The 27,017-nt window shown below is 49.5% G+C and overlaps 6 protein-coding genes across 6 annotated transcripts; 4 read left to right on the top strand and 2 right to left on the bottom strand.

The window, feature by feature from the left end:
- Positions 1-97: 97 nt before the first annotated feature.
- Positions 98-1,192, top strand: FSST1_001981 (ubiquitin-protein ligase peroxin 10; the record flags this gene model as incomplete). The annotated part of the gene is made up of 1 exon (XM_083227925.1): positions 98-1,192. One exon carries the CDS (start codon positions 98-100, stop codon positions 1,190-1,192), a length of 1,095 nt encoding a protein of 364 aa, XP_083092163.1.
- A 684-nt stretch (positions 1,193-1,876) lies between these two features.
- FSST1_001982 (LYAR-type C2HC zinc finger protein) lies at positions 1,877-3,888 on the bottom strand (the record flags this gene model as incomplete). The annotated part of the gene is made up of 3 exons (XM_083227926.1): positions 1,877-3,085; positions 3,175-3,297; positions 3,868-3,888. 3 exons carry the CDS (start codon positions 3,886-3,888, stop codon positions 1,877-1,879), a joined length of 1,353 nt encoding a protein of 450 aa, XP_083092164.1.
- Positions 3,889-9,108: 5,220 nt separating this feature from the next.
- Positions 9,109-10,561, top strand: FSST1_001983 (Alpha/Beta hydrolase protein; the record flags this gene model as incomplete). Its single annotated transcript, XM_083227927.1, has 4 exons — positions 9,109-9,249; positions 9,353-9,396; positions 9,525-10,163; positions 10,387-10,561. The coding sequence occupies 4 exons, from the start codon at positions 9,109-9,111 to the stop codon at positions 10,559-10,561; spliced, it is 999 nt and encodes a 332-aa protein (XP_083092165.1).
- An 856-nt stretch (positions 10,562-11,417) lies between these two features.
- On the bottom strand, positions 11,418-14,866 carry FSST1_001984 (uncharacterized protein; the record flags this gene model as incomplete). The annotated part of the gene is made up of 3 exons (XM_083227928.1): positions 11,418-12,475; positions 12,525-14,353; positions 14,406-14,866. The coding sequence occupies 3 exons, from the start codon at positions 14,864-14,866 to the stop codon at positions 11,418-11,420; spliced, it is 3,348 nt and encodes a 1,115-aa protein (XP_083092166.1).
- A 2,455-nt stretch (positions 14,867-17,321) lies between these two features.
- On the top strand, positions 17,322-18,073 carry FSST1_001985 (pyruvate transporter MPC1; the record flags this gene model as incomplete). Its single annotated transcript, XM_083227929.1, has 3 exons — positions 17,322-17,394; positions 17,673-17,745; positions 17,803-18,073. The coding sequence occupies 3 exons, from the start codon at positions 17,322-17,324 to the stop codon at positions 18,071-18,073; spliced, it is 417 nt and encodes a 138-aa protein (XP_083092167.1).
- A 4,555-nt stretch (positions 18,074-22,628) lies between these two features.
- On the top strand, positions 22,629-26,845 carry FSST1_001986 (carbamoyl-phosphate synthase L chain, ATP binding domain-containing protein; the record flags this gene model as incomplete). The annotated part of the gene is made up of 10 exons (XM_083227930.1): positions 22,629-22,767; positions 22,882-22,902; positions 22,963-22,970; positions 23,123-23,160; positions 23,214-23,245; positions 23,303-23,422; positions 23,473-23,534; positions 23,591-25,334; positions 25,388-26,688; positions 26,738-26,845. 10 exons carry the CDS (start codon positions 22,629-22,631, stop codon positions 26,843-26,845), a joined length of 3,573 nt encoding a protein of 1,190 aa, XP_083092168.1.
- Positions 26,846-27,017: the final 172 nt, after the last annotated feature.

Raw genomic sequence — 27,017 nt, forward strand, 5'->3', positions numbered from 1 at the left:
CACAAAATATCACACCACATTCGATCATCCCATCCACAACAATCTGCGCATTGCGCATCCCCTCGCGCTCCCTCTGCCGATCAATAAATCAGACATCATGTCCTCCTCGACAACCACAACAACATCACCATACCCTTTCGCCACCGCCCCCGACATCATCCGCTCTCACCAGAAGGATGCATACTTCACCGGCCACCTCGCCCAGATCCTCAGCGACCTGCACCGTCGCCTCCGTGGTGCTCGTCTAACACACGCCCGCGCCCCCGAGATCCAGACCCTCGCAACCCTCGCCTACTTTGCCCTCACCACGATCCCCGGCAACCGCACGCTCGGCGAGGAGTACTGCGATCTTGTGCAGATTGATGCGCGCGACGGAAAACTGCCCGCCATTGACCGTCGCGCCGGTTACGTGGCCGCCAGCATTCTCCTGCCCTACATCGCTGCCCGCATACTACCCGGACTGCGCGCCCGAATTCGCAAGCTTCTGCAGCGGCGACTGGAAACCCTGCGCAAAAGGGATGGCCAGTCAGCTACGGGGCGTGAGGCGCGCATATGGTCATACCTGGATCAGCATTTGAGCTCCTTTACGTCAGGCGCTCCCTTCCAAGCAGTTATTCTGGCCCTTTTCTACTTTAGCGGCACATATTACCAATTGTCTAAGCGACTCCTTTCTTTGCGATATGTCTTTACGCGCACCGTCCCCGATACACCCGACCGCGCAGGGTACGAGCTACTTGGTGTTCTGCTAGTGGTTCAGCTTGCCGTTCAGGGTTATTCGCATATTCGTTCTACCATCAGCGAATCAGCGGCTCGCGAACGCGCCGGTTTCGGATCGTCTGACGACATCTCCCTCAATCATGATGGTGCTTACAACCAAGACAACAACTTGTTACTGTTCACAGGCGCAACAGGCTCCAAAACCAAGGTTGACATTTTTGCTGCCACGCACACACCAGCAGCAATCGTGCCGCGCCTCCAGTTAATTGATGATAAGACTATGGGCTACATCAAGGGTGGGCAACAGAGAAAGTGTACACTCTGTTTAGAAGAGATGAAAGATCCCTCAGCAACACAATGCGGCCACGTCTTTTGCTGGGAGTGCATAGGGGATTGGGTGAGAGAGAAGCCCGAGTGTCCATTGTGTCGTCGGGAAGCCATGGCTCAACATATTCTACCATTGCGAGTGATGTAGTTTACTTTGACTTGTATTCCAACTGTAAAAATATACAGTACAGTTCAGATGAACAGATATTAATATGCTCAACTACATCCAAGTACCAGATGCTTCAAATAAGAAAATGAGATACCGAGGCTCAGCGCCATTGGGTATCATCAGAGCAGCGACGATGCTGCTATATAAAAAATGCTCCAAACCTCCCGTGGTATCCTTTCCAATCCGATCCAATTCCTCATGCACCAAACCGCTCATTATCCGCCCGTTGGTTTCCCAAAACATAGTCTTAAAAAGAATAAAAATTTCGACACCAAGAAAAAAGGGCCCATCTTGCATCAAGCAAAGGATCGCCCACCCAATCACTCCTTTGTATACACACTTATACACAATTACCGATCGAATCCAGTGGCCCATCACTCGCAACCGCCAGGTACACACCTGCCGAGCTAGCTGAACCCCTTCAATCCCATCTGTCCCGTAAAAACTTGTACACAGAATGAAAGCTTGTCCCATAAAGGTATCGTAAAAAAACGTTGTTTCAATGCATCAACGAACTCATAACTCCTTAATCCCATGTCCGGTGTCTGTCCGATTCTGAGGCACAATGTCCAGCTGTTGTTGGTTGGTTGGTTGGTTGGTTGGTTTTGTTTTGTTTTGTTTTTCCTTTTTCCTTTGTTTAGTTTTGCTCAGGCTCGGTTGACCTTACTCGACAGAGAACAGAATGATCTCGCCTTGGTCATTCTGTCGGAGTCGGAGTGATCTCCAAAGCTCCTTCTCTTCCTTGCCCTTGCCCAGCTCGCTGCCGTTGGCCTCGCGCTCTCGGTGGAAGCGCTTGAGGACACGGTTCAAGCTGACACCCTTCTCGCTTTCGGGGCCCTTGTCGACGAAGCTGAGGAAGACATCAGCACGAGGCTTGTAAAGTACCACTTGGCCTTCGTTGGGTTCGTTGCCGTCCTTGCTCTGGGGGCGATATTCAATGAGCTGCTGAGGCTTCTTCTCCTTCTTCTCCTTCTTGGAAGAGGAAGAGTTCTTCTTCGACTTTGATGATGACGACTTGGTCTTAGTCTTGGATTTGGACTTGGACTTGCTGCCAGCAATCATGCCAAAGATGCTGTGACTGGCAGAGGCATTCTTGGAGTGCTTGGAATGTTTGGAGTGCTTTGACTTCTTGAGGGGACTGGTAGGAGAGGCGTCGGGCATGTCACCACCGGAGTAGTCAGGGGATGGAGGGTACACAGGTCGCATCATACGGTTGATGCCTCCAGTTAATCCAGAGTGTAAAACCGGAGGGGCATCAGTCATGACCTGGTCGTTGGGGATGTCAACATGGAGGTGCTTGCGCTTCTTGTCCTTCTTCTCAGTGCTGCTGCGGCTCTTGCGTCTCTCAGATTTCGGGGCTGGCGTAACAAATTCGGCGGTGGGCACGGGTCCGCTTCCATATTCGACAATAGGCTCGTCGTCGTCCATGAAGCTGTATTCGTCTTGCTTGTCCTTGGGCTCGTATCGTACCAGAGAGTTTCCTGGCTCACCATCGGGCAAGTCCTGCTCTCCCAAGTTCATGTTGGAGGCGTTGGGGGTCTGGCCAGTTCCAACGAGGAACTCAAAGACGTCCACATGGGGTTCGGGGGCAGCGGAAGGTGGAGTGGGAGCCTCGGGCGGAGGGCCATTGGGAGACTCATCATCGCTACTCTCTTCGTACTCGGCCCAGCCGAACTGATCCTCAGGAGCATCCTCGACATAGGCGTAGTGGTTCATGGTTGCGGTGTGGTTGATGGGGGCTTGAACGGCTGCCATTGCTTGATCTTGGGTGTAGTGTTGCTGGTTGTCGTGGTTATGAGAATGTTTCTGTTTCTTGTTCTTCTTGTCTTTATAAAGGGCGCCCTGGTACTTTTGGTCTTCGGTCATGCAACTCTATATGATGTCAGATGATTACACAGAGTCAGGGGCTATGAGTCGAGGGAAGAAGCTATGGCCCTCGAGCCAGTCCTGGGAGTACATACGGTATGAGATCGGTACTGAACGCCAGGGAAATACACCATACAATCAATGCAGGTGAAGGTAGCGCCGCGACAACGATTGCGGTGAGGGTCGAGTTTCTTCTTGGTGAGAACGTCGCCGCAGTTCTATATGAAGGAAAGTTTGGTTAGTATAACAAGATGGAAGCTGTTGAAGTTGACTACGGCATGAAGGGTATAAGTGGGATGCAAGACAATGGAGACTCGTTCGATGCGGCGGGGTGGTGTGCTGGGATATTTGAGGGATGCCAGGGGAGGCGAGAGCATGGCAGGACGGTTTATGGTGGGCCAGGAGATCGGCATGGGGAAGAAGGGGTGTCCCTTGAAGGAGGCAGTTCGTGACAAGAATGGTGTGGTAGGAGTGATGTCAAGCGTGTATGGTGTTGTTTTGGGGGGTGGGCATTGAGGTGGGCTTGTGTTTGGGTTGAAGGGTGGGCATTACATTGCAATGTAATGCAAAGCAATTGTGTTTGAGATATGGAAACGGAGGGGATCAGATATGAGGATGGCTTGAGCGGCGGGAGGATTTGGAAACCAGAACAGACCAGCCAGCCAGCCAGCATAAACTATGCGAGCCGAGGGAATGGATAATCGAGGCTTGCGAGACCAGGGCACGCCAGACCATGGCATGCCAACAATGGAGAAGACAAAAAGCAATTCAAAAATTCACAAACGTACCTCACAGGAAAAGGAAACCATGGCTGCTGGGTTAAAATGACACTCGAGTGTCGAAGCGGACGGTTATGTCAGTTAGGCGGGTTGAACGGAGGAGAAGAAAAGTAAACCTGCACGACGGTGCGGTTCAGAGAGGCCCTCGGTATTTAACGGGGGAGCAGCTCAGATTCAACGTCTTGAAGAGACTGCAGAACTGCTGGCTGCTGGGCTTCCAGTAAAGGCTGGGAGTGGAGGGGTGCAAGGGCCTTGGGACGAAATGATTCGGCCGAAGGACGATTTTGAGGCACTTGAAGCAAAAATAAAACCGGGGGCAGTGCTGGTTCTCAGAGCTCTGTGTGGTCTGGGCAAGGTTGCTGATATGACAGGCGCAAAAGACTAGCTTGTTCAAGGTTGCGTTGGGTTGTTGTTTGGGCACGACTTGGGCAGCATAAGCTTGACAAGTGATTCAGAGATGGAAATGAGGCACTCCAAGCAAAATAGTAAAAATTTCCACGCAGATAGAGACAGGAATGCGTGTCGTTGGCCGAGTGAAGGCTGGGGGAAAAAAGGCGGAAACAAAGTTGACTGAGTTGACGACAGCACGAAATTTGATGGAGGGGCGGGCGGGACAAAGATAGAGCCAGGCCAGACGATAACAGAGTCAGGTCAGGTGGAGGGGTCCTGGAGACGAGACCGGGGTCTGTTGAGACGGAGTCTGAGAGTCTCAGTCCGTTCGTTCCCAAGAGCACGGTTTTAGTTAACAATCCTGCGACGGACTCTCCAGCTTGTAGGTGATGTTTGATGGAGGCGCGGGTAGTAGTGGACGGGAAGGTGTGGCGTGTGATCGATGAAAAGATGGATGTTAAATTAGTATGGCTCCAAGACTGAGATGGAGGGATGGATGAGAGAAAGTCTGTTTGAAGAACAAGGATAATCAACTGTAACTATGCGCGACGCTGATGAAGAGAGAAAAAGACAATTGCGACAGAACGCTTGTTGGTCCAAAAAGTGGATGTTGTGAAAGAAAAAAAAATAAACGAGAAAAAAGAGGGCGGTTGACGGGCTTGATCAAGTGGATGCTACAGAAGATACTACAGCACCAACCCGCTGTAACAAACGCCCTACCTGCAGCAACGACTGCAAGTGATAGGAACAGGAATAGCGACCGACAGTAAACAGGAGACCTTGTTAGTGGTGACGATGATGCATCACGATAGGGAGAATCTAGATTAAGATGGGAGAAGAGTTCAGACCATCTCACGCCATTCATTCACTGCAAACTGTCCAGTAATATTTGGTGGTTCGTTACTATCAACACCCAAACAACCATGATCAAACAACAAGAAACAAATCCTCAAAAATAGAGCCAACTTTATCCCGGGCTAGCCAAAAAGCCTCGAGCATCTTTTGGTTGGACAGCTGAGGCTTGTCTCAGCCTATCATTGTCCGTGTCTGAACGTGTGTGTGTGTGTGTGTGTGTGTGTGTGAGTGAGAGGCCGCTGCTACAGCGACGCCCGTCAACAAGATGACATTAGCACACTGGTCTGGTTCATAATTAACAAAGCTCTGATATGTGCTAATGACGACGATGTTGACTATGATTATGATGCACCCTTAGAAACTCTGAAGCCGCTCGCCCTGGACCCATCCCCCATGCTATTATCAGAACACTAGTCCAGCCCGGCATTCCTCTTCCAAACCTGCTCTGAACTACCTTCTCTATTGGTCAAGATGCCAGGGACACTTTATCAATGTAAAGCCCAATACCGCCCAGTCGGGCACATCCACCTTGATTGGCGACTCTCCACGCTTGTCAATCACTTGTCAGAGAACTCCCCTCGCGAGGGTGTCAGGAGTACATAAACACGAGTTTCGGAAGGACACAGCGTCTCGTCCTCCCCCTCATTCAGAGCTTGTGGGCGCGCTTAATGATTTCCTTTGGAGGGGGAGAGAACGGGAGGCTTGACGCTTGTTCAATAATTCAATGATCAGCAATACGCCATGGCATTGCATATCTTGTTGTTCGATAGCGCCGCTGTACCTGGGCTTGTGGTAGGATGGCTTTTGCTAACATGCTTTCTTGGCGTGCCATGTCAAACGCCCTGATTTGTCTGCAGCATTGCCCAAGAAATGCCATGTACAATTGTATTGCATGACGAGGCAGAGAAGGGGCCTCAAAGGCGCCTAAATGGATCCTCGGACGGAAAGGGACTGGCTAACAAGGGTCTTTTCAAGCAGAAATCCACCCAGAATAGCTTCTCGTAAGCTTCTCTGCAGGTTGTTCGAGGGAATAAAGACGACATGTTCCTTAATGCCTATGCATCCTTGACGGAAATCGTGCGTTGTTCAAATGGAGCCAGGACGTGCTATGACTGTATTCGGCTTATGAATCTTCCTCAAGTATGGTGGTAGAGTAGCCGCCAGTCCATGCCCTCATTCTGCATAAAAGCAAACCAATAATAGTACCTATGTCTGGTGTCTGCTTCATCAGCCTCGAACCAGAATACAAATTCCATGTTGATTGTGATGATACTAAAAACAGAGTTCAGTTCGGTAGTATGCCATGGCCCCTTGCATAAAACTATCCTCCTAGCTGGTATGTACGGAGTACGGATAGGTGTGTTGGTATACAATTCGCCTATGTATGTACCTGTGAACCATCTCGTTAAACCCACGAGGTTATCATGCTGCTGCTCGTCATCTAGTTACGGTAGCTAACCCCCACTGAACTATACATACGTATGTAGATAAACTGCCAGGCATCGTATCCGCTTAACAGCGGAGTCTTCGTTTGTGCATCAGACAAGACTGACCGACTACTTGCTGTCTGTCCCTCCAGTTCGAACTTCTCTCGCCTGTCCGCCTCATAATTATACCTGACTCTCTAGGTGGGCTGAAAAGTGTCTCGTGGTCTGTCTAGCCCGTCAAGCTATTCCTCGATGAATCTAGTTGCTTACTACTCCCACAAAGAGGCTAAACCATGGCGCGGTGGGCGCAGATTGCCAAGACGAGGCGTGTCTCAGGGGATGAGATGGGCCTGGATCAGCAATGGCATATATGGGAAGGGACATACTGTATTTTGAGTACTACTTACGATTATATGAAAGCTGAGGAATGGAGAAGGTCGGCTTTCGACGGGAAGACCATAAAGAACTGAGACGAGAACACCTTGGTTTCCATAAACTTCACTATCCGCATTCTTCGGTCTATCGTGAAGCCGAGAGACAGTCAGTCCATTTTCTGTGCTCTCACGGCCTCTTGTCAGACACGGATGAGACGGAAAGAAAACAGCCTACTAACAACCCCTTCCCCCACGCAAGAAGAAGAAAAACGAGAGTTGATTGTTGCAACATCGTTTCATCGACAACACCCTTCTGTCGTTATTTGATAATTTCCAGGTCTAGGTGAGGAAGGTTTCCCGAAGAACCGGACCTGGCGGACTTCCTGGTTGGTCTTATGCAGGTCAAGAGATGTGATTGATCCATTAGCCAGGAACCAAAAAGTCGTCACATTTTTTGACAGTTCGCCAATAGCCTGTCAAGTTCCCCAGAGTTTTACATTCTTTGATGAACCATCAAAGACTTTCGTGTCAATTGACCTGACCCGGGGAAATTGATGATGTACAAGATAGACAGACTACGGGCTGTAATATGTTGAGATGCTCCCGAATCAACAAATTGTGTCCAACGACCTTTGTCAATTGGGCCGATCACGATATTCTTAGTCCGTGTTATGGAGAAGCTCTAGGCTCTTTCGTTTCTTCGTAGATACTTCCCAACTTGGATAAGTCGTTGCGTTGAGGATGTTGTTCATTTCCACCTACATCATCACCGTCAAACAGCCACAAGTCATGTGGTGTATCTAATATCCGTATTGCAAAAGACATGACTGATCAACCGGTTCATTGGCTTTATGCGCTCTTCTTTTATCACATATAATACTCCAACTGTTCGCTGTCTTGCTGATCCGAGTGTTTCGTCGCGTGTATCAGCTTCATTGGTAGGATGAGCCAACGGGGACTCGAGTACCTGAAGTGAGCTGCTTCTACAGGTACAGACTCCACCAAAATAGCCCAAACTGTTACCTCTATTGCACGTATGAGAAGAGTATCCTCTTCATTTTACCTTTTATCCACCTCATCAAGCTGAGATCGCTCCGTGCCCCACCAATAGTGATCCGTCCGTTCGCCCATGTCCTGTCCTGAGGTTATCGATATAGGATTGATCTTTGAGGTATCCGTAGTGAACATGGATCATGACTGGCAGCAACACAGTTCAACGGTAATTGTTGAGGTGCTAACCACCTATTGCTACTATTATCATCAAGACCTGAGAGATTGATTGATTAATTGATAGTTCAATCATGATTTACCGACTTTTCTGAGTTGACTTTCTATTTCGGTCTTTCCTTCTTTCCCTTTTGTGGCATGGCACCTTTTATTAACTCTACTCCTACCCGCTCTTCAGAGGCATATCGCATCACAGCACATCCCTGCTGTCAAGCTGGAATCGATATCCCTTTTTGAATACTTGCGCATCGTTTCATCGTGCTTCAACATTGACCTTTTCCCATCATACATAGTAGTTCATCCATTCTATCCTACCTACTTGCGCAGACAGATCTGCGTCTTCTTATCTCGTCAACCTCACTCGATAACCTCATCAAAGAAACCCCCATGTCCTCCTCCTGTCCGTAAGTGGGATCGCTGCCGGACGAAATCACCAGGGGCATCTTCAATTCGGATTCAATTCAATCTGGACTCTTCTACATTTGGAAGCCGGAATAGCTGCCTGTTACAGGACAGCGCAGTGAAGGCCTAATTCGGTTATCGATCCTCATTGCTGTCGGGGCCTTTACTGCCTTTTTTTTCTTTCTTTTCTCTTCCCAACAACACGGATTGTACATCTCGACATCATATCGCCAACGATATATATCCCTCGCCTGCAACCCTAAATCGACCGCTCGAGGCTTTACACTTCTCTGCTCTGCTCTACTTGGATCAGTCACCGTATTTTCGGAACGCTGTCGACCGCTACAATATACACCGCAGAGACCATACCCCTTGCTCCGCCCTTCTGTCTCCATTCTCCGCTCGCTGTAAATCACTGTCGGGGCCCCATCTCCCCCATCCCGTAAAGTCCAGTTCAGTCCAGTTCAGGTTCAGCAGGTTCGAGGTAGACTTTTTGACTGCCTAACACTAACCTACCTGTACCTGCATCTGTGATCGAACGAACAACCGAAACCCATCACATATCAGTTGCTGTAATGCCGAGCAAACCGGCAAAAGCAACCATGTCGAGCTCCAACTCTCCCGCCTCGCAATCCTCCAACAATTACGTCGAGCAGACCGTCTCGGTCCTGAGCTCGATTGCCAGCTACATGCGTCTGCCCGCGTTGGCTTCAACGGTACGTACTCCCAAACTGCTCTGTCCGCTCCACGATGCACTGTAAAGACAGAGGCCAAGACCACACACAGTCCAGACGCTGACATCAATGCGCATCTTCACAGGGTCTCGCTGCTGTCCTCACCTCGTTACTATACTTTAAGCAAAAGTCCGTATACCACTCCTCTAGTCTCCTCCGCCGCTGTCTTCCTCTTCCTCTCCCTGCCTCCTTTCCATTACTGCTCGAGTGACCCGCAACATCATCTTGCCGAGACCCGCGCTAACCACCTGCATTAGGGCTCTCATTTACCCGAGTAACATTCCTGCAAATTCTCGCTCGGACGTCCCCAAACCCTCCGACTTTGGCATCTCAAATTTCGAAGAACTCTACATACCGACCGACGATGGCGAGAAGCTTTCAGCTTTCTACATCCGTGGCCCTCGCGGCCACAAGAACTCAAATATCACCATTCTGATGTTTCATGGCAATGCTGGCAACATTGGCCATCGGTTACCCATCGCTCGCATGATTATAAACTACATTGGATGCAATGTCTTCATGCTCGAGTATAGAGGTTACGGTTCTTCGACCGGCCAGCCTGACGAGTCGGGCCTAAATATTGACGCCCAGACTGGTCTTAACTACCTGCGGCAGCGGGCCGAGACACGCGATCACAAGCTCATGGTTTACGGGCAGAGCCTGGGTGGCGCCGTTGCCATTAAGCTTGTTTCCAAGAACCAGGAAGCGGGTGATATCGCTGGTCTGATCCTCGAGAACACCTTTCTCTCTATCCGGAAGCTCATCCCTTCCGTCGTGCCCCCCGCGAAATACCTTACCCTGCTATGCCACCAAGTCTGGCCCAGTGAGTCGGTTCTGCCCAACATCACAAAGGTGCCTACGCTTTTCATCAGTGGCTTGCAGGATGAGATTGTCCCGTAAGTTATTACCTTTCCCACACCATGCATTCACTCTATTCCTACCCTCGATCATATGATGATTAAATTTGTCACCCACAAAATTTGAAGTATCCTTGTGGTCTCGTACCCTTGTTGGTCTTGATAAGAAAGCAAATATTCCCTGATGATCTACTATACGCCCTCTTTTTCTGCCTGTGATCAGCGCATTACGGCACGGAAACAAGAAGCTAATGGCTTACAGACCAAAACACATGAAACAGTTGTTCGAGATTTCTGCAGCGCCCACCAAGCGGTGGAAGCCCCTCCCTGCTGGCGACCATAACTCAAGTGTCCTCGAAGAAGGCTACTTTGAAGCCATGTCAGACTTTATTGCCGAAGTGACAGGTGACCAAGAGAAAGAAAAGGCACGTTCGTAGAGACTCGGTAACACCGTTCCCTGATATTTCATTCCAGATACGCATGGCCAGCCTACGTGAACAGAAAGAAAAGGAAGAAAGCATACGGACAGCATCCAGCATAGCACTCATGATTGAACGATACCTGCTTTTTCTGTATTAACACACACCTTTTTGCATCTACATACTTTCTTCTTCAAAAGTAAATATAATACGTACACGCTCGTCGTTTGGCGATCATTATATTTCTTGAGCACAGCCCCTCACTCAAAATGGAAGGAAAACTTGGAAATTATGAGACATTCGTTGATGGACCAAAATTAGCTTTCGTCTACCCGTGTGTGAGTGTGTGGTGTTGGTGGAGATGCTGTCTCATGTGATACCTCCATCAACCTGCAAAAGTACGCTCGCGTGATGCGAAGAGAAAAATATTATAGTTGATGTTACATCTATGTCTTACATGCAAGTTTAATTGAGATGGCCTCATTTCCACCACGTTCAACGCCTTATTTAATCTGTCATTGGACGGTTCGAGCTAGAATATGCAAGGCATTGGAGGCAGAAAAAATGGCCTCCTAAGCTTTAGGGCATAAAAATAAGTAGTCTAAGAACCATAGTCTAAAGAGCATAAGTGACCTACTAATTTCGTCCCTTATGCTTCCAGCGGTCAATTTTTCTGATACCCTGAGGGACACCCACGTTTTCGAATGACGGGAACGACCCTTGCTTAGACTGGTTAATTCATGTTTGTAATGCTTAGATTTGGAGTCATTATGTTTCTTTTCAAGTGGGATATATGTACTGCATAGTAGACTAGCTATGTTGTTATGAGACTTAACATCATCAAGTCGCAGTCAGGGGGTCAGGTCACCCCCTTCTAGCATTCAACATCCCCATCGAGGGCAGCCCACACCTTTCCCGCCTCCGCCTGTGGTTTCTTCTTCTTAAGTCCAAGAAGCAGTCTGCGACCAGGCTTAGCTTCTTCTGTCGCGGATGATGATCCTGGCTTAGACGCCGCGCGTCCGGCCACGGCACTCCATCCTCCAGCACCAGCTCGGCGTGGCACCTCGCGACGGGTAATGGCGCCGTTGACATCTGAATGGCAGAGCAGCACGTTCTCGGCGAGTTTCTCGCGGCGAATCGTTTGCTCGATGCGGGGCTTGAGTATTTCAAGGCTCTTCTCTAAAGGAGCAGGCGTGAGGAACGCCGAGTATGAAACTGTAGCCTTGATGAGGACTTCTTCATTGAGAAAGTCAACCTTGAATGAGAATCCCTGTAGTGATGAGAGGTCCGCCGCAAGAGCAGTATTGACATCATCGTTTGTCACCCCGAACCGGGGCTCAGTAAGGACCAATGCGTTGAATGGCTCTGTCTCCAACACTGGCGGGCTGGGTGGTCGAATTGCTGCCGCTGCCGCTGCTTCAGCAGCTTGTGTGGCTCGAATCTTGACACATTGGGAGAGTGTCTTTGGTGGCGCCGAGACGAACTTGTCCGTCTTCCAAACAAGTACGGATCGATGAATATCGTGGTCCTCACTCTTGCTTTCGAACCCAAAGTCCTCGGCAAGAAGATGAAGGAACTGGCGTGAGATGTTCTTCATAGGCTCGTACCTCAGACGAACCTCATCCTTGTTGGCTGCAAAGACACGGTACTGGCTCTCTTGCTCGTCACCCCATTTGGGAAACTGCTTGTACAGCTTGAGAGTGTCGTCTGAGAACGGGACGTGGTCATTGGTATGTGTAGCCGGGTCGATATTGAGAGCCGCAGCAAGGCGGCGGTTGCGGTCGAGGCGTTCGCATTCCTCGTCGCATCGGACTTCCGGACGATTTGGAGTTGGGTTGCTGGTGCTAGTCAGGCATTTAAACTCCTTTTTATGGTTGCCGCAAGGACATTTGACTGTCATTTTCACCTGACAGGCTGTGGATTCGTTACAAGCTAAACAAGTGTTAGTCGGCCTGTTTGAATCAATTGCATAGTGACTTACCAGTCTGACCATGGCAGACACTCTGGCATAGGTGGCCACAGAGAGGCTTTGGCTTTCCGCAGAGCTGTTCGCAGCCAGCCAGCGCATCTCCACACTCTCCAGGCCGGTGGCACAGTTTCTTGCATGTATGAAGGCCGCAAGACAACTTCTGCCCACACACCTGGCTGCAGTGTACTTGCTGGAGGTGACACGGTTTGTTGTGGAATGTGGTCTTCCCGCAAATACATACACGCGTCGTTAGGTATGTACATGGGGGGCAGCTCACGTCGTCAGGGTGGCATTGATGGACAACAGGAGGATGTCCGCAGCCTGGTTGGCGTTGACACTGACTAGTGCAAGACGGTTGACGAGTACCACAAGGTTGCGGTGGGTGAAGAACTGTTTTGCCACAGTTGCAACTGATCTCCTCCCAGATGGCCTCGGGGCAGCTTGCACAAGCTCCACGATGGCAAAGCTGTTCGCAATTATGGGAGCCGCACTTGAGTGGTCGGCCACAAGTGTTCAAACAGATGTGTTCGGCTTCGACTGGGAGCGAGTCGGGACCAATGCGTTGCTTCTTCTGCTGGGCAATCCGCTGTACAGCCTTCTTCTCGCCCGGGCAACAATGCTCGCCACAGCGATGTCTTCCGCAGTTTCTGTTTGCCTGGCAGATCTTGAAGCACAAAGGGTGTTGAGCTTCTGCGCCGTGACACATCGTCTCAGATGTAACTCGACCACAACGACAATCTACTTCCATGACGTCCGTACAAGAGCCACATTCCCCAGTATGACAAAGTAACTGACAGAGATGACCACAGTCTAACTTCTTCTCGCACTTTCTCTCGCAATGAGGAATGGGGTCACTGCAGGACTGGCGAGAGTCATCCACAAGCTCCTTGAGCGGCGTCTTTCCGCAGGGACATTGGGTTACAACGTCTGGGGAGAAAGGACAATGAGCCGGCAGCTCGTCTTGTGGGTGACAAGGCAGCTGGCAACGATGGACATTGCAATCATACGTTCTTCCACAACTATTCTCACAGCTGAAGGATCCCTCGAACCAAGAACAGTTGGCATCATCATATGAATCACACACGTCATCCTGCTTGGAGCACTGCATCTCCTTCTCAACTCGTCCACAGTAGCATTTCGTCTCCACTGTTACTTCGCAAGTACCACACACGCCTGGGTGGCATATCTGAGTGCATTCGTGCTGTGAGCACGGAAGCAGATCACCACATAGCTCTCGACAGCTCCATCCGTTGTAGTAATCGGTGTCTCTGCAGTTTTTTCGCTGAGAGTTCTTTCCACAATAGCACGGCTCCGGTGGGCTGAGAACGGTACAAGGTGGGCATGGCCCAGGGTGACACTGGAGAGTGCATGGGTGAGAGCATGTCGATCTGGATTTGGAACAGGTCTGCCCACAAGAGTGAGGGGGCAGGAGACTATTCCGACTGAGTTGCGTTTCTTTGCCGCACCAGCATGAACTATTACCTGGCTCGTCGGTCAAGGTTGAATTGCATCCAGGACAACGCCATGACTTGTCGCCGCTCTCTTCGTTGACCTTCATAGAAGTATCCCACCATTGGTGGGCACATTCAAGATGAACAACGGTCCAGCAGGTGGTACAAGACCAAACTTCGGTTTTTCGGGTGACCTCCTCGGTACAGATTCGACATTCGTAGTTCCAATTGGCGATATCTTCTTGAATTCGTTGCCAAAGCTCGGAGGCAGTAGACTTGGGGACCTCCTGACGAGGTCTGTCTTGCTTCCGATTCCTTGTACGGTTTCCTCTAGAACGAGGCTGTGCTGCAGACTGAGAATCACCTGCACCTAATGGTTGATTTCCATTTCTATTATATTTAGTCTCAGCCCAATCTTTGTCTTGTTAAATGGATTTCTTACCCTCCTTGAGGCGCTGGTTGTCCAGGAACAAATTCTGGGGCATTAGCTCGCAAGGATGCGTCTTGGTCAGCTGCGTCTGACGATTGCTCGTTGGTAGTTAATCGGCCACCAAATTGTCGTCGGGGCCCCATTGTAAAAACGCCTCTACCCTGCTGCTCTACTGAGCCTCGAGCAGCGCCTCGGTTGCCCCTTCTGTTTCGTCTGTTCCTGGGGTTTCCTGAGCTTTCAGGTGCGCCGGAAGCTGTTGGCTCTGTAGGGGAGGTGGCAGGTGCTGTCTGGGAGGTGTTCCCACGACCTCCAGGTCCTTGCACTGAACCATTTTGTCGCTGACCACGACTACGTCCTCCCCTTCCCCTACGGCGTCCTCCACGTGAGCCTCCTCGGGATCCTGAAGCTGGCCCTTGACCCTCACTCTGAGGTCGATTTTGGGGTTCAGACTGTGCCTGGATAGATTCAGCCATGATGGCGCAAGATGAGGCAGTTGCCCTGTTGATGATAAAAACGTTTGCGCTGTGTAAAATATAGCGACTTTAAACTGAAAGTAAAGATTATGGGGAACGAGTAGAATAATGAGAAAATATGGCTCTCAAAGGAAAGGAAGAAGAAGGAATCTGATCATATATGAGGAGTGTTTGGCAACAAATTCTCGAGAGGCGTTGAATCAGTGGAGCCGCCCTGTCGCTTTCCGTGTGGCAAAGCCATCAGTCAGTCAGTCACAATGACTCACAAACCTTTTTTGGATATTGCAATTTTGCATCTTTAACCTCAGTGGCCAGAAAACTTATCTATTTTCAAAACGCATAACTTAGCGAAAGTTAAAGAGTCATTAGGAATTATTCTTTATCATCTTCAGTTTCTGCCCTCTGGGTATCAGAAAACTTGAGCGCTAAAAGCCTAAGAGACGAAATTAGTAAGTCACTTATGCACCTTAGGCTATAGTTCTTAGACTACTTATTTTTATACCCTAAGACTTAGGAGGCTATTTTTTCTGCTACCCAGTAGTCTACCTAATTTCCAACTACTCCTTAGGGACGCTTCTGTATCGCGATTATTGGCTGGGAGATGTGAACAGCCACGCGGCACACAAGCGAGGATAAAGAATAGAAGAGGTGCAAGCAATAGCGACTTACCTACCTACCTACTAATGTCAGGACTGTTTTTCCACCATATGAATTATGCTGTTCTGATAGCTTGTCGCAAACATGCTTCGCTTCTTGTTCAACTGTTCATATATAACCAGGTCTAGGGTAGCCTGAGTAGTGACGGTAAGGAGCTTGGCAATGCTATAGATCTATAAATAGGTAGGTAATCATAGTATTGTTCGTGATAAGTACTCTACTAAACGTTTTAAATATCCTATACACTTATACCGTTTCCTTGTTATTGGGAAATAAAGTCATTACAAGATCAAGAAGGGCTATTTATATTGAGTATTTGGTAGATAGTCGTGGCGCAAAAGGAAAATTTATCTCTAAACTGAAAGAAGTAACAGTAAATAACACGGGGACCTAAGCCAAGAATTCGATTGATTTGCTATTTTCGTTTCTTCTGTTCTTTACTTCTCGAGGAAAGGGTTGCATTATAGGTCTGAACTACTGACCAATCAGATGTAATAGCGGTAAGTAAAAGGAAGTCATCGTTCTGCAACACTAAAAAAGACAACTAAACCTACGTATGTCCAAGCGGTATCTCAAAGAAAAAGTACATATGTATTCGAAAGGATCTTCCAAATGACGATTATTTTTCTTGACAAACGTTTACATGATAGGCGGCTCACCTCGGGTCTAACAGCTCAGTGAGCTTCTCTACGGCCGAGACATAAGCGGAAGCGGCTCTTGTTATTAGTCTACCCGCACATGCGGCTACAGAACAAGACCGAGGGATGAATGGAACGAATACCATGGATCTCGGTACAAGGGGTGATACAAGGCTGATCACGTTATGTCCCATGGTATGAGAGATCCCGACCCATCCTTACCATCGGGAGTGACCGGGATATCTTACCGTTTGCAGTACCGTCCACCTCGGGCATGTCTTCACGATCGCTGCACCCAGGAACCAGCCCAAAAGAAACCAAAGACCCCGGATAGTCTGGAGTGTTTCATTAAGGCTTTGATAGCCGCACCCTTTGTTTCTAGTTATCGTTTAACTGAGGGACGTCTTGTGGAAGCTTGCAAGGAGAAGTTTTCTGGAACAGGACTCTCTTCATGTTCCTGTGGCGTCCAACGTTCAACAGAATAGGAAAATGGGGCTGAAATAACGTAGGAATTGGGGAGTAGCAAATATGAACAGCATCTTTGAGCCCCCAATATCCGTCTGGGGTAAGGGTGCCCTGTGCTGTAGAAGATGGAGAAGAGCTCGGCATAGTCTCCAAGCCCCCACAACCATCCGGGATAGCATCTCACGAACTTCACAAGTGACAAGTTAGAAGCTAGGTACAGCAGTAGCGTGGCGTCAGTCTGTCTTCAGTACACGCCCCTTCAACGATTAAAGCATGTTTATTTCAGACGGACAACCTCCGAAGGACCCCATGCTTCAGATGTGCTTTCAAGTCCAGACCGTCGGTGAATTGCAGGTGACGGACTCACTACAGCTGGTAATTCAACACCTCCAGCGCATTTTTGATCTTACATCAACGTCACTAGACTATAGAGTGAGGAGAATTCGAAAATGCACTGCAAAAATGTATACAGTGTTTTTATATTCGGGGTTAGGAGTTTATAAATCATGGCAACACAACGGGAATGGTTGTGAGGTAGCAAACAAAGATAGGATGTGCACGTGACCTCAACACTGGAAATTTCCTGTTCGGCGCGGCCAATTCAGCTGCGAGAACAGGAACAGCATCACCTCAACCCAACGAAAGGTCGCTCCCATTTCCGATATCCACGGCATCCCTCATAAAAATTATCCAAAATGGCTGCTATTATCAAGGCTGCGAACGCCAAGATCCGGTCCAACCCGGTATCTGACTACATTTGCTCGACCCGTACGTCCCTCAACGTCCTGTCATGCTTTTTGCATGAGCTCCGATTCGTCTCCGAAAGCGCAATTTTGTGATATCGCAACTCGACATCCAACCCTACGACCGTAATACATTCGCCAGCATGCTTGTGCATGGGATAAATGTGCAAAAACTTGCTGGTCTTTTGTGATATGTCAATTGGGTTGCGGGTGGTTGTATTTGTTGATGCGCTCAATGCTTCAGGGACACGGCAGCTTCGGGGTATTTAACAAGCAAAGATGTGAACTGACTGCTTCTTCTAGACTTCTGGGGCCCTGTATCCAACTTTGGTATCCCTCTGGCTGCCATCATGGATACACAGAAGAGCCCCGAGTTGTACAAAACCCCTACTTAATTTGCCTGCAAGACTCGCGGCTAATTTATCTTTGTTAGGATCTCGGGACAGATGACTGGTGCTCTCATCATCTATGCCGGTACCTTTATGCGATACTCTCTCGCTGTCACCCCCAAAAACTACCTTCTCTTCGCCTGCCACTTCGTCAACGCTGGTGCTCAGCTCACCCAAGGATACCGATACCTGAACTACCACTACTGGGGCGGAAAGGAGAACATGCCCAAGGAGCAGCTGGTGCAAGCGGCTGAGGCTGCCAAGGGCAAGGTAGAGAAGGCCACGGAGAAGGTTCAGAACGCTGTCAGTAAATAAAGAGGATGCTAGACAGACGGCCACTGGGCGGATCGGTATATCGGGCTGTAAGCCGTCCATATAATGGGAGCGCCCCCGGGTTGGGGTTCGGGATTCGGAGAGTGCCATCACCACACAACTGCCGCACAATGACTTTGTACCTTAACAAGAATTTGTTCCCTCAATCGTCTAGAATTGCACTCTGAACCGGGGTACCTGCAGTACTTGTGCACGGAAGAGGTGCTAGAGGGATTGAATTTGGAGACCCGAGATCAGTCAAAATGGTTAAAGCAAAAATACTATCATGCCCGTGCTACACCACAAGTCACGAACGAGTGGTAGTTGAGGTAATATCCTCTTCCCCCGCAAAACGGAGAATAAGTGAGGTTCCCGGGGACGCTCCCGAGATGCTGAAGCTACGGTGGAAGCAACAGCCGACTTTAGATGAACACCTTTGACCAACAAGGCTGCTTACCTGCTTCTGCCGTTGGCTCTTTAATTGTGTTTATAGTAGGAACGCTTGACCATACCGCATCTTCAGTAGGCTTGTCGTCTACCGCTTGTAGATTCAGAACATGTTGCAAACTCCTAGACACTTCGGAACATGATAGGCATGTAGTTAGCTACTCGCCAGTGTCTCTGACATGGACAAGGTAAATCCAAGAACTGTGTGGAGCTATCCAAGACCCGAATCTTGCATACAAAGACCCGAGTCTTCTCGTGCCTGTGCCTGGCCTTCCCTTATCGGGACAACAACGTGACGAAATAAGGTCCTGGTGAAGGAGAGACTAGGGACGACTAGCTGCCAATGATCAGCAAATGCATGGTCGGGATGTATACCCCAGCCTTTGTCTAGACAGGATTGGCAATGTTCTGGTCGGATTCTGCCCGTGAACGTGGAGATGTATATTTGTTTTTCATCAAGAACCCTGGAGAATATGAACTCGGAGACACGCTATTATTACCAAACCATTGCCGGACCCGCGTATTGCCTTTTCTAGCCGTTAAGAAGAACTGTCTTGTTGATGTTGCATGATTTTCCTGTGGCCCTTCATGGCGAGCCACCCTGGAAGCGTTCACGATTCGGATAAGCCCTGGTATGGAGGGTTGCTCAGCCAAAGTGGTGAATGCTCTGCTGAAATTATGTTGACTAAAACCGAATCACAGGCCCACATTGTTGTCATATCACGCTGCTTGTAGAACAACTCAGTGTACATGAGTTCCATATCCGATTGCTTTGATGCTCAATTCGTAGCCTGCAGTGTCAGAGTCAACGTGGACTCTAATTATTATTTTTTGTATCAATTCGGTATTTGTGAGGGGGAACGTAAGTGCTTCGAACATTTTCGGTCGACTAGATTCATAAATGCACGCCGTGTAACGATGAATCAACTTCGAACCGAGTTATGCCTTCCTATTCGGTTTTCTTCAGCCCTACCCCAATTTGTATTTTCGACTTCATCTCAACCTTGTTCAAATGTTTGTGATACTGTCGGAGGGGTACACCGAAGGCCGAGGTCGGACCTAGCTCGCTTTCTCATGAATAGCCTAGGTAGGAACTGCAACATGTTCTTGTCTGGATCCAAGTCCCAGGAAAAGAGCCTGTCGGTTTGACAAAAAGAGAAATGTAAGTCGTTTTCGTCGACAGAGGATTTCAGCCTGTAACTAACTGGTGTCACGTAATGGCAAAGTCACAGAAGCAACATGTTGTGATACGGTCAAATGCGCACCAATAAAAGCGTCATTTTGGTCAACGAAGCAATGCGCCGGTCTTCATCCTCCGAGCGCACACATAGTTAGGCAGGTCATGCCGCCGTCAAAGTCCTGGCTAGCTAGGATGGTGTGGGTTTTTGCTGGTTCGATCTTGAATAAAATAGGTGCCGGCCTTTGACCTCCGTGGGGGTAGAATGTGGTCACTCATGAAAGCACCTGATAAAGGCGGGACGCTGACCTCGCGAAACAATCAATCAAAAACGGCGCTCTAATGTTTATGTCTTGGAGCACAGAGTACGTATGAGAATATGTAAAACATTGACAAGTGATCGTCATTTCTGATGAATAGGCACACTCGCTTTGTGCTCAGGCTTTGTACCTCGTCACATCAATGGACGCGGGTCGGCTGTAAACATTCATTCACACCTCCACCAAATGCGAGCAGGCTCAATGGAGATACGCATTAACAGAGCCAGGAGTATGTTGACGATACAGCCTAAAATAAGACCATGATCAAACGTCAAGCGGTGGCAGCGCAAATACTTTGAGACATCTGGTACGTTGGTTTACCCCACACTCGTCCGCTAAGCTGGACCTCAATGAGCTCAAGATTCAATGAGATTGAGCTTGGCCCAAGGAACGTAGCCGGGGTCCAATCAACAGTGGGGGTGAGTAAGGTAGATCCCTCGATCAAGGTGTACGGTGTCACGGTCGTCCACCGTAACACCAAGGGTTTCAACCCCGAGATACTGTGGAAGAAGGATAAACACTACTGCGGCTCTGTGTTACAATATGTGAAAGCATTGGAGCAATGATCCCGGATGATCACACCAGATTTTGCTGCCATCAAAGACACACATATCCTCGGCATTGAGGAAGGCCCAGTCTGATGTAAACGTGGATACTTTGACTGGACTTCCCTTGGTCCATGACATGGCCACCCATGGATAAGGTAAACAGATTGCTCGCTACTACGCCGGCGTCAGGCGTGTGGGACAACAACGACCTCCTCAAGCCTCTAGAGGTAAAGACGCGGTGCAGGCAACCTCTAGAGGTAAAGCGTCGAAACCTCTAGAGGTAAGGTGCGCGCCTGTCGGTGTACGTGGAAAGAAATGTAAAAAGCGCAATGTACCTTTAGGCCGAAGCCGAATTGTTGAGGGGGGGATTTCTCCTTTGCTGAAATGCTGAGCGCTCGAGACGTAATGGCGGAAGACGATCGGCGCTCATTGAAACCATTATGTGAAAGATCTATAGATAAATATCAAGATATGCTTATTAGGTTCGCAGATAACTAGAGTTGATAAAAGCTCCGAGCTCGAGCCAGAATAATACCTTCAAGTCATGGTGGGAAGTCCAGACACTATCAGAGCATGGTGATTGGTCAATGGACTGGTTAAACAAAGATGTGTCGGGGGTATGAGTTGCGTCAACTCACTTTCACTCTGTCTCGCTGCTCGTCGCAAAAAAGACCGAGAGCACTGATCAACTTTAATAATGATAGCCCATTCATTGTTGAAACAAACATGTGTTTGGTGATCTTTTCAAAACGGCGGCACCTTGTCAACCGGAGATGATAAGCGCTCTTCTGAGTATCTCATCCTGGCTTAGATGCTATAAAAAGGCATCTTGTTATGATATCGCTCTCGTAACAAGGGCTTGTGTCAATTTGTGACCATATGTTGCATCAATACCCTGACCTCCCCCCATACTTTTGTGTCTTGTTCTCATTTTGCTGTTCCCGGGTGAGGCGCGATGAAATATTTGTTTGAAGCTATGCCGTGTCGATTCCCTGTATGGTATACTACCATACTACTGCTCAACCCCGTCTTCCGGGGTTCATCCCGCCAGGTTGGTGTCCTATTGCTGCGATTTCTCATAGCCGCCCTTCTGCTGTTTTTATCTTTTCTTTTCCGGCTGCTGTTGGCATCTATTTTACAGAGACCGGCCCGGTCAGCAATATCTTGTGGTATCATATATCTGCATATGCCAGAAGGGTGCCCTTCAGAACACATGCTGTCATGCTCAACGGGAAACCAACCGTCGCTTAACTGTACGCCATCAAGGCATACATAATCCATAGGTAGGTAGTAAGAGGATCTGAAGTGACGAGGTACCGCGGTAAAGTCGTCGTGTGGCCGAACCAAGTTCCACTCCAGTCGTTAGTTGGGAACAGCCCCGAGATTCTGTCTCCTGTTCTCTGTGGTAGAAGCCCCCGCAATGGCATGGAGGTACGTCCCCAAGGCCGAAGCAGATCCGTTGGAGTCACAGGCTATTTTTATTAGCGTGATACCTTGATTGTTTGCTGGAAACTTTTGATGTGAGATCAAGTGGAAGGGTTCCGCCCGCGCCGCCATGGGTAGGTAAGTTTTGGTACAATACGGTGCCTGCCAAATTATTAGGATGTGATGCGCCTTCTCACACCTGGTTCCCCTCGGGCTTTCTCCAACGTACACGCCCTCACAGTCCGCTCTACCAATCCCACACCCTCCCGTCTTGGATAGCTCTTCCCCCCCGGAGGCCGGGCGTGTCACCGACGACGGACTTGGGGGATTCACATTGCTCTACAAAACCCCCCTCGCCCGCCTGCATGTCCTTTCGCTTCGATTTCCTTTCTTCCCAACCTCATACCTTCCTCTATTGCTACGCATTACATCAATCATCTACGATTCTTTGCGCTATAAGGTGATATCGCGGTCGAAGAGCTGTCGTGGTATTCATACCGACAAGCGTGCTCATTACCTACCCCACCATACGCCAGAGACCCCCGCCATTGAGCTCTTGATAAAGCTCCCTTTCCACAGCTTCTCGCTTTCGCACTCTCCAACTCCTCTGACGCTCAAGTCACTGAAGTAGATCGCACAATATGGCTGCTATCGCCCCCCAGCAACCGCTCACTTTCAACGATGTCTTTGAGGAGGAGGATATCGATGAGCCCAAGGAGGCCAACTCGGTCCACCACATCCGCGCCAACTCTAGCATCATGCATGTGAAGAAGATTCTTGGTGAGTAGCTGGCGCGCTCTCAACAGCCACCAATGGCTTGTCTGGAGGGCTCAATGACCCCCCACTGCTTATCGTGAGGAACCGCGCTGACTTGTCTTTTTTACTTCTCTGCAGTTGCCAACCGTGGTGAAATTCGTAAGTCAAAGTCTCAGTCTCCATCACAGACCCGCAGTCAGCTAACAAACATGTGAACAGCCATCCGTGTATGACTACCTATCCATTCCTTCCATCCGGTCGCTCCCTGTAGACACTGCCAAGCTGACACTGGTATTCGGTTATAGATTTTCAGAACTGTAGGTTGCAACTCTCGGTTTCGTACGGCTCATACATAGACTAAGGCGCTAACCACCTACAGGCTCACGAGCTTTCGCTGCACACTGTTGCAGTCTTCAGGTACCCCTCATGCGATCCTGACGGCACGAGACTTTATAAACTAACTTAAAAAGTTATGAGGACCGATTGAGCATGCACAGACAGAGTATGTGATAAGCCTATACTATCTATTCAAAACCCTTTTGCTAACGATGTATTTCAGAGGCCGATGAAGCCTACGTCATTGGCAAGCGTGGGCAGTACACCCCTGTCGGCGCGTACTTGGCTGGTGATGAGATTGTCAAGATTGCTGTCGAACACGGCGTGCAAATGATCCACCCCGGTTTGTTCATCTTCGGCATCCGGCATTCGCAACGCTAACTCAGCTCCTAGGCTACGGTTTCCTTTCCGAGAACGCCGAATTTGCCCGCAAGGTCGAGAAGGCTGGCCTCATCGTAAGTCTAATGTGCCCCACCACTCCCGCTCCGCCCGTGCACTAACCCCGGACCAGTTCGTCGGCCCCTCCCCCGAGGTCATTGACTCGCTCGGTGACAAGGTCTCTGCCCGAAAGCTCGCCAACGCTGCCAACGTCCCTGTTGTTCCCGGTACTCAGGGCGCCGTTGAGAGATACGAGGAGGTCAAGGACTTCACTGACAAGTATGGATTCCCCATTATCATCAAGGCCGCTTTCGGTGGTGGTGGTCGTGGTATGCGAGTAGTCCGTGACCAGGAGAGTCTCAAGGAATCCTTTGAGCGTGCCACCTCTGAGGCAAAGACTGCCTTTGGTAACGGTACTGTATTTGTCGAGCGCTTCCTTGACAAGCCCAAGCACATTGAGGTCCAGCTTCTCGGTGACAACCACGGTAACATCGTTCACTTGTACGAGCGTGACTGCTCCGTCCAACGACGACATCAAAAGGTTGTCGAGATTGCTCCTGCCAAGGATCTTCCCGCTGAAGTCCGTGACAACATTCTTTCCGACGCTGTCAGACTGGCCAAGACAGCTGGCTACCGCAATGCAGGCACTGCGGAGTTCCTGGTTGACCAGCAGAACCGTCATTACTTTATCGAGATCAACCCTCGTATTCAGGTCGAGCACACGATCACTGAGGAAATCACCGGAATTGATATCGTTGCTGCCCAGATTCAAATTGCTGCTGGTGCCACCTTGAACCAGCTCGGTCTTACCCAGGATCGAATCTCCACTCGTGGCTTTGCCATTCAGTGCCGTATCACAACCGAAGATCCTGCCAAGGGTTTCCAACCCGATACTGGAAAAATCGAGGTCTACCGCTCTTCTGGTGGTAATGGTGTCCGTCTGGACACTGGCAACGGTTTCGCCGGTGCCGTCATTACTCCCCATTACGACTCTATGCTTACCAAGTGTACTTGTCACGGTTCTACCTACGAAATTGCTCGCAGAAAGGTTCTCCGATCTCTGATCGAGTTCCGTATTCGAGGTGTCCGAACCAACATTCCTTTCCTGGCTTCTCTTCTTACCCACCCTACCTTTATTGATGGAACTTGCTGGACTACTTTCATCGACGATACCCCTCAGCTTTTCGACCTTGTTGGCAGTCAGAACCGTGCCCAAAAGTTGCTTGCCTACCTCGGCGACGTTGCCGTCAACGGCAGCAGCATAAAGGGCCAGATCGGCGAGCCCAAGTTCAAGGGCGAGATCCAGGTCCCTGAGTTCATCAACTCTGCCGGAGAGAAGGTTGATGCCTCCCAGCCTTGCACCAAGGGATGGCGAAACATTATCCTCGAGCAAGGACCCAAGGCCTTTGCTAAGGCTATTCGCGAGTACAAGGGCACTCTTCTTATGGACACAACTTGGCGAGATGCTCACCAGTCGCTGCTGGCTACTCGTGTTCGTACAGTCGACTTGCTTGGCATCGCCAAGGAGACCAGTCATGCTCTTTCTAACCTCTACTCTCTCGAGTGCTGGGGAGGTGCCACATTCGATGTCGCTATGCGATTCCTCTATGAGGATCCTTGGGACCGACTTCGCAAGATGCGAAAGCTTGTTCCTAACATTCCTTTCCAGATGCTGCTCCGTGGTGCTAACGGTGTTGCTTACTCTTCGCTGCCTGATAACGCCATTGATCACTTCGTTGACCAGGCCAAGAAGAACGGTGTCGATATCTTCCGCGTCTTTGATGCTCTGAACGATATCGATCAACTTGAAGTCGGTATCAAGGCAGTTCAACGATGTGGAGGTGTCTGTGAGGGAACACTATCTTATTCTGGAGATAGTAAGCTGATCTATTCCCCGAAGTTTTGATACTTTTGCTAATTATTTTAACAGTGCTTCGTCCTGGCAAGAAGTACAACCTTGAGTACTACCTTGATCTCGTTGACAAGCTTGTTGCTCTTGACATCGATGTCCTAGGTATCAAGGACATGGCTGGTGTACTGAAGCCCCATGCCGCTACACTGCTAATTGGATCCATCCGAGAAAAGTACCCCGATCTTCCCATCCACGTCCATACCCATGACTCAGCCGGTACCGGTGTCGCTTCTATGGTCGCCTGCGCAAAGGCTGGCGCTGATGCTGTTGATGCTGCCACCGACAGTCTGTCAGGAATGACTTCTCAGCCCAGCATCAACGCTATCATTGCTTCCCTTGAGGGAAGTGAGTGTGATCCTGGATTAGACCCTAAGCTTGTCCGGACACTTGACATGTACTGGCAGCAACTCCGTCTACTCTACTCTCCTTTCGAGGCTCACCTTGCCGGACCTGATCCTGAGGTGTACGAGCACGAGATTCCTGGTGGTCAGTTGACAAATATGATGTTCCAAGCTTCCCAGTTGGGCCTTGGATCCCAGTGGCTTGAGACCAAAAAGGCCTACGAGCATGCCAACGAGCTTCTCGGAGATATCGTCAAGGTCACCCCAACCTCCAAGGTTGTTGGTGATCTTGCTCAATTCATGGTCTCCAACGGTCTTTCCCCTGAAGACGTCAAGGCGAAGGCTTCTCAACTCGATTTCCCTAGTTCCGTTCTGGAGTTCCTTGAGGGTCTGATGGGTCAACCCTACGGTGGATTCCCTGAGCCTCTTCGATCCGATGCTCTTCGTGGCCGACGCAAGCTCGACAAGCGACCTGGTCTGTTCCTCGAGCCTGTTGACTTCGTGAAGACCAAGCGCGAACTTGGCAAGAAGTACGGCGCACCAGTTACTGAGTGCGACATCGCTTCGTACGTGATGTACCCCAAGGTCTTTGAGGACTACAAGAAGTTTGTTCAGCAATACGGTGATCTTTCCGTGCTGCCCACTCGGTACTTCCTGTCTCGCCCTGAGATTGGTGAGGAATTCAACGTTGAGCTCGAGAAGGGCAAGGTCTTGATTCTCAAGCTTCTTGCTGTTGGTCCTCTGTCTGAGAACACTGGACAGCGTGAAGTCTTCTTCGAGATGAACGGAGAGGTCCGACAGGTCACTGTTGTTGACAAGAAGGCTGCTGTTGAGAACATCAGCCGACCTAAGGCCGATGCTAATGACTCCAGCCAGGTCGGCGCGCCTATGTCTGGTGTCCTGGTAGAGCTCCGTGTTCACGAAGGCTCTGAGGTAAAGAAGGGTGACCCGATCGCCATTCTGTCTGCCATGAAGATGGTAAGTTATTGTCTCATTGTTGTTTGGTATCGATTCTAACTTTGTACAGGAAATGAGTGTAAGTGCTTCTCACTCAGGCAAGGTCACATCACTCCATGTGCGTGAGGGTGATTCAGTCGATGGTTCCGATCTCATCTGCCGAATTGAGAAGGCATAGGGAATCTTGGAGACCTGAAGAAGAGGAAGAAAAAAAAGATTGGGTTTAATGATGCATTGAGGATAACGCGAGCACCCAAGGAAAATAACGGGATATTGGTTTGGCGCGTAAAGATGACCTATGAATAGTTTTCATGAGCACTTTGAATAAAATTATGACAAATGAGTCGTGA

This window comes from Fusarium sambucinum, chromosome IV (assembly GCF_050947815.1).
Source record: "Fusarium sambucinum isolate potato_lamoka chromosome IV, whole genome shotgun sequence".
Classification (NCBI taxonomy): domain Eukaryota; kingdom Fungi; phylum Ascomycota; class Sordariomycetes; order Hypocreales; family Nectriaceae; genus Fusarium; species Fusarium sambucinum.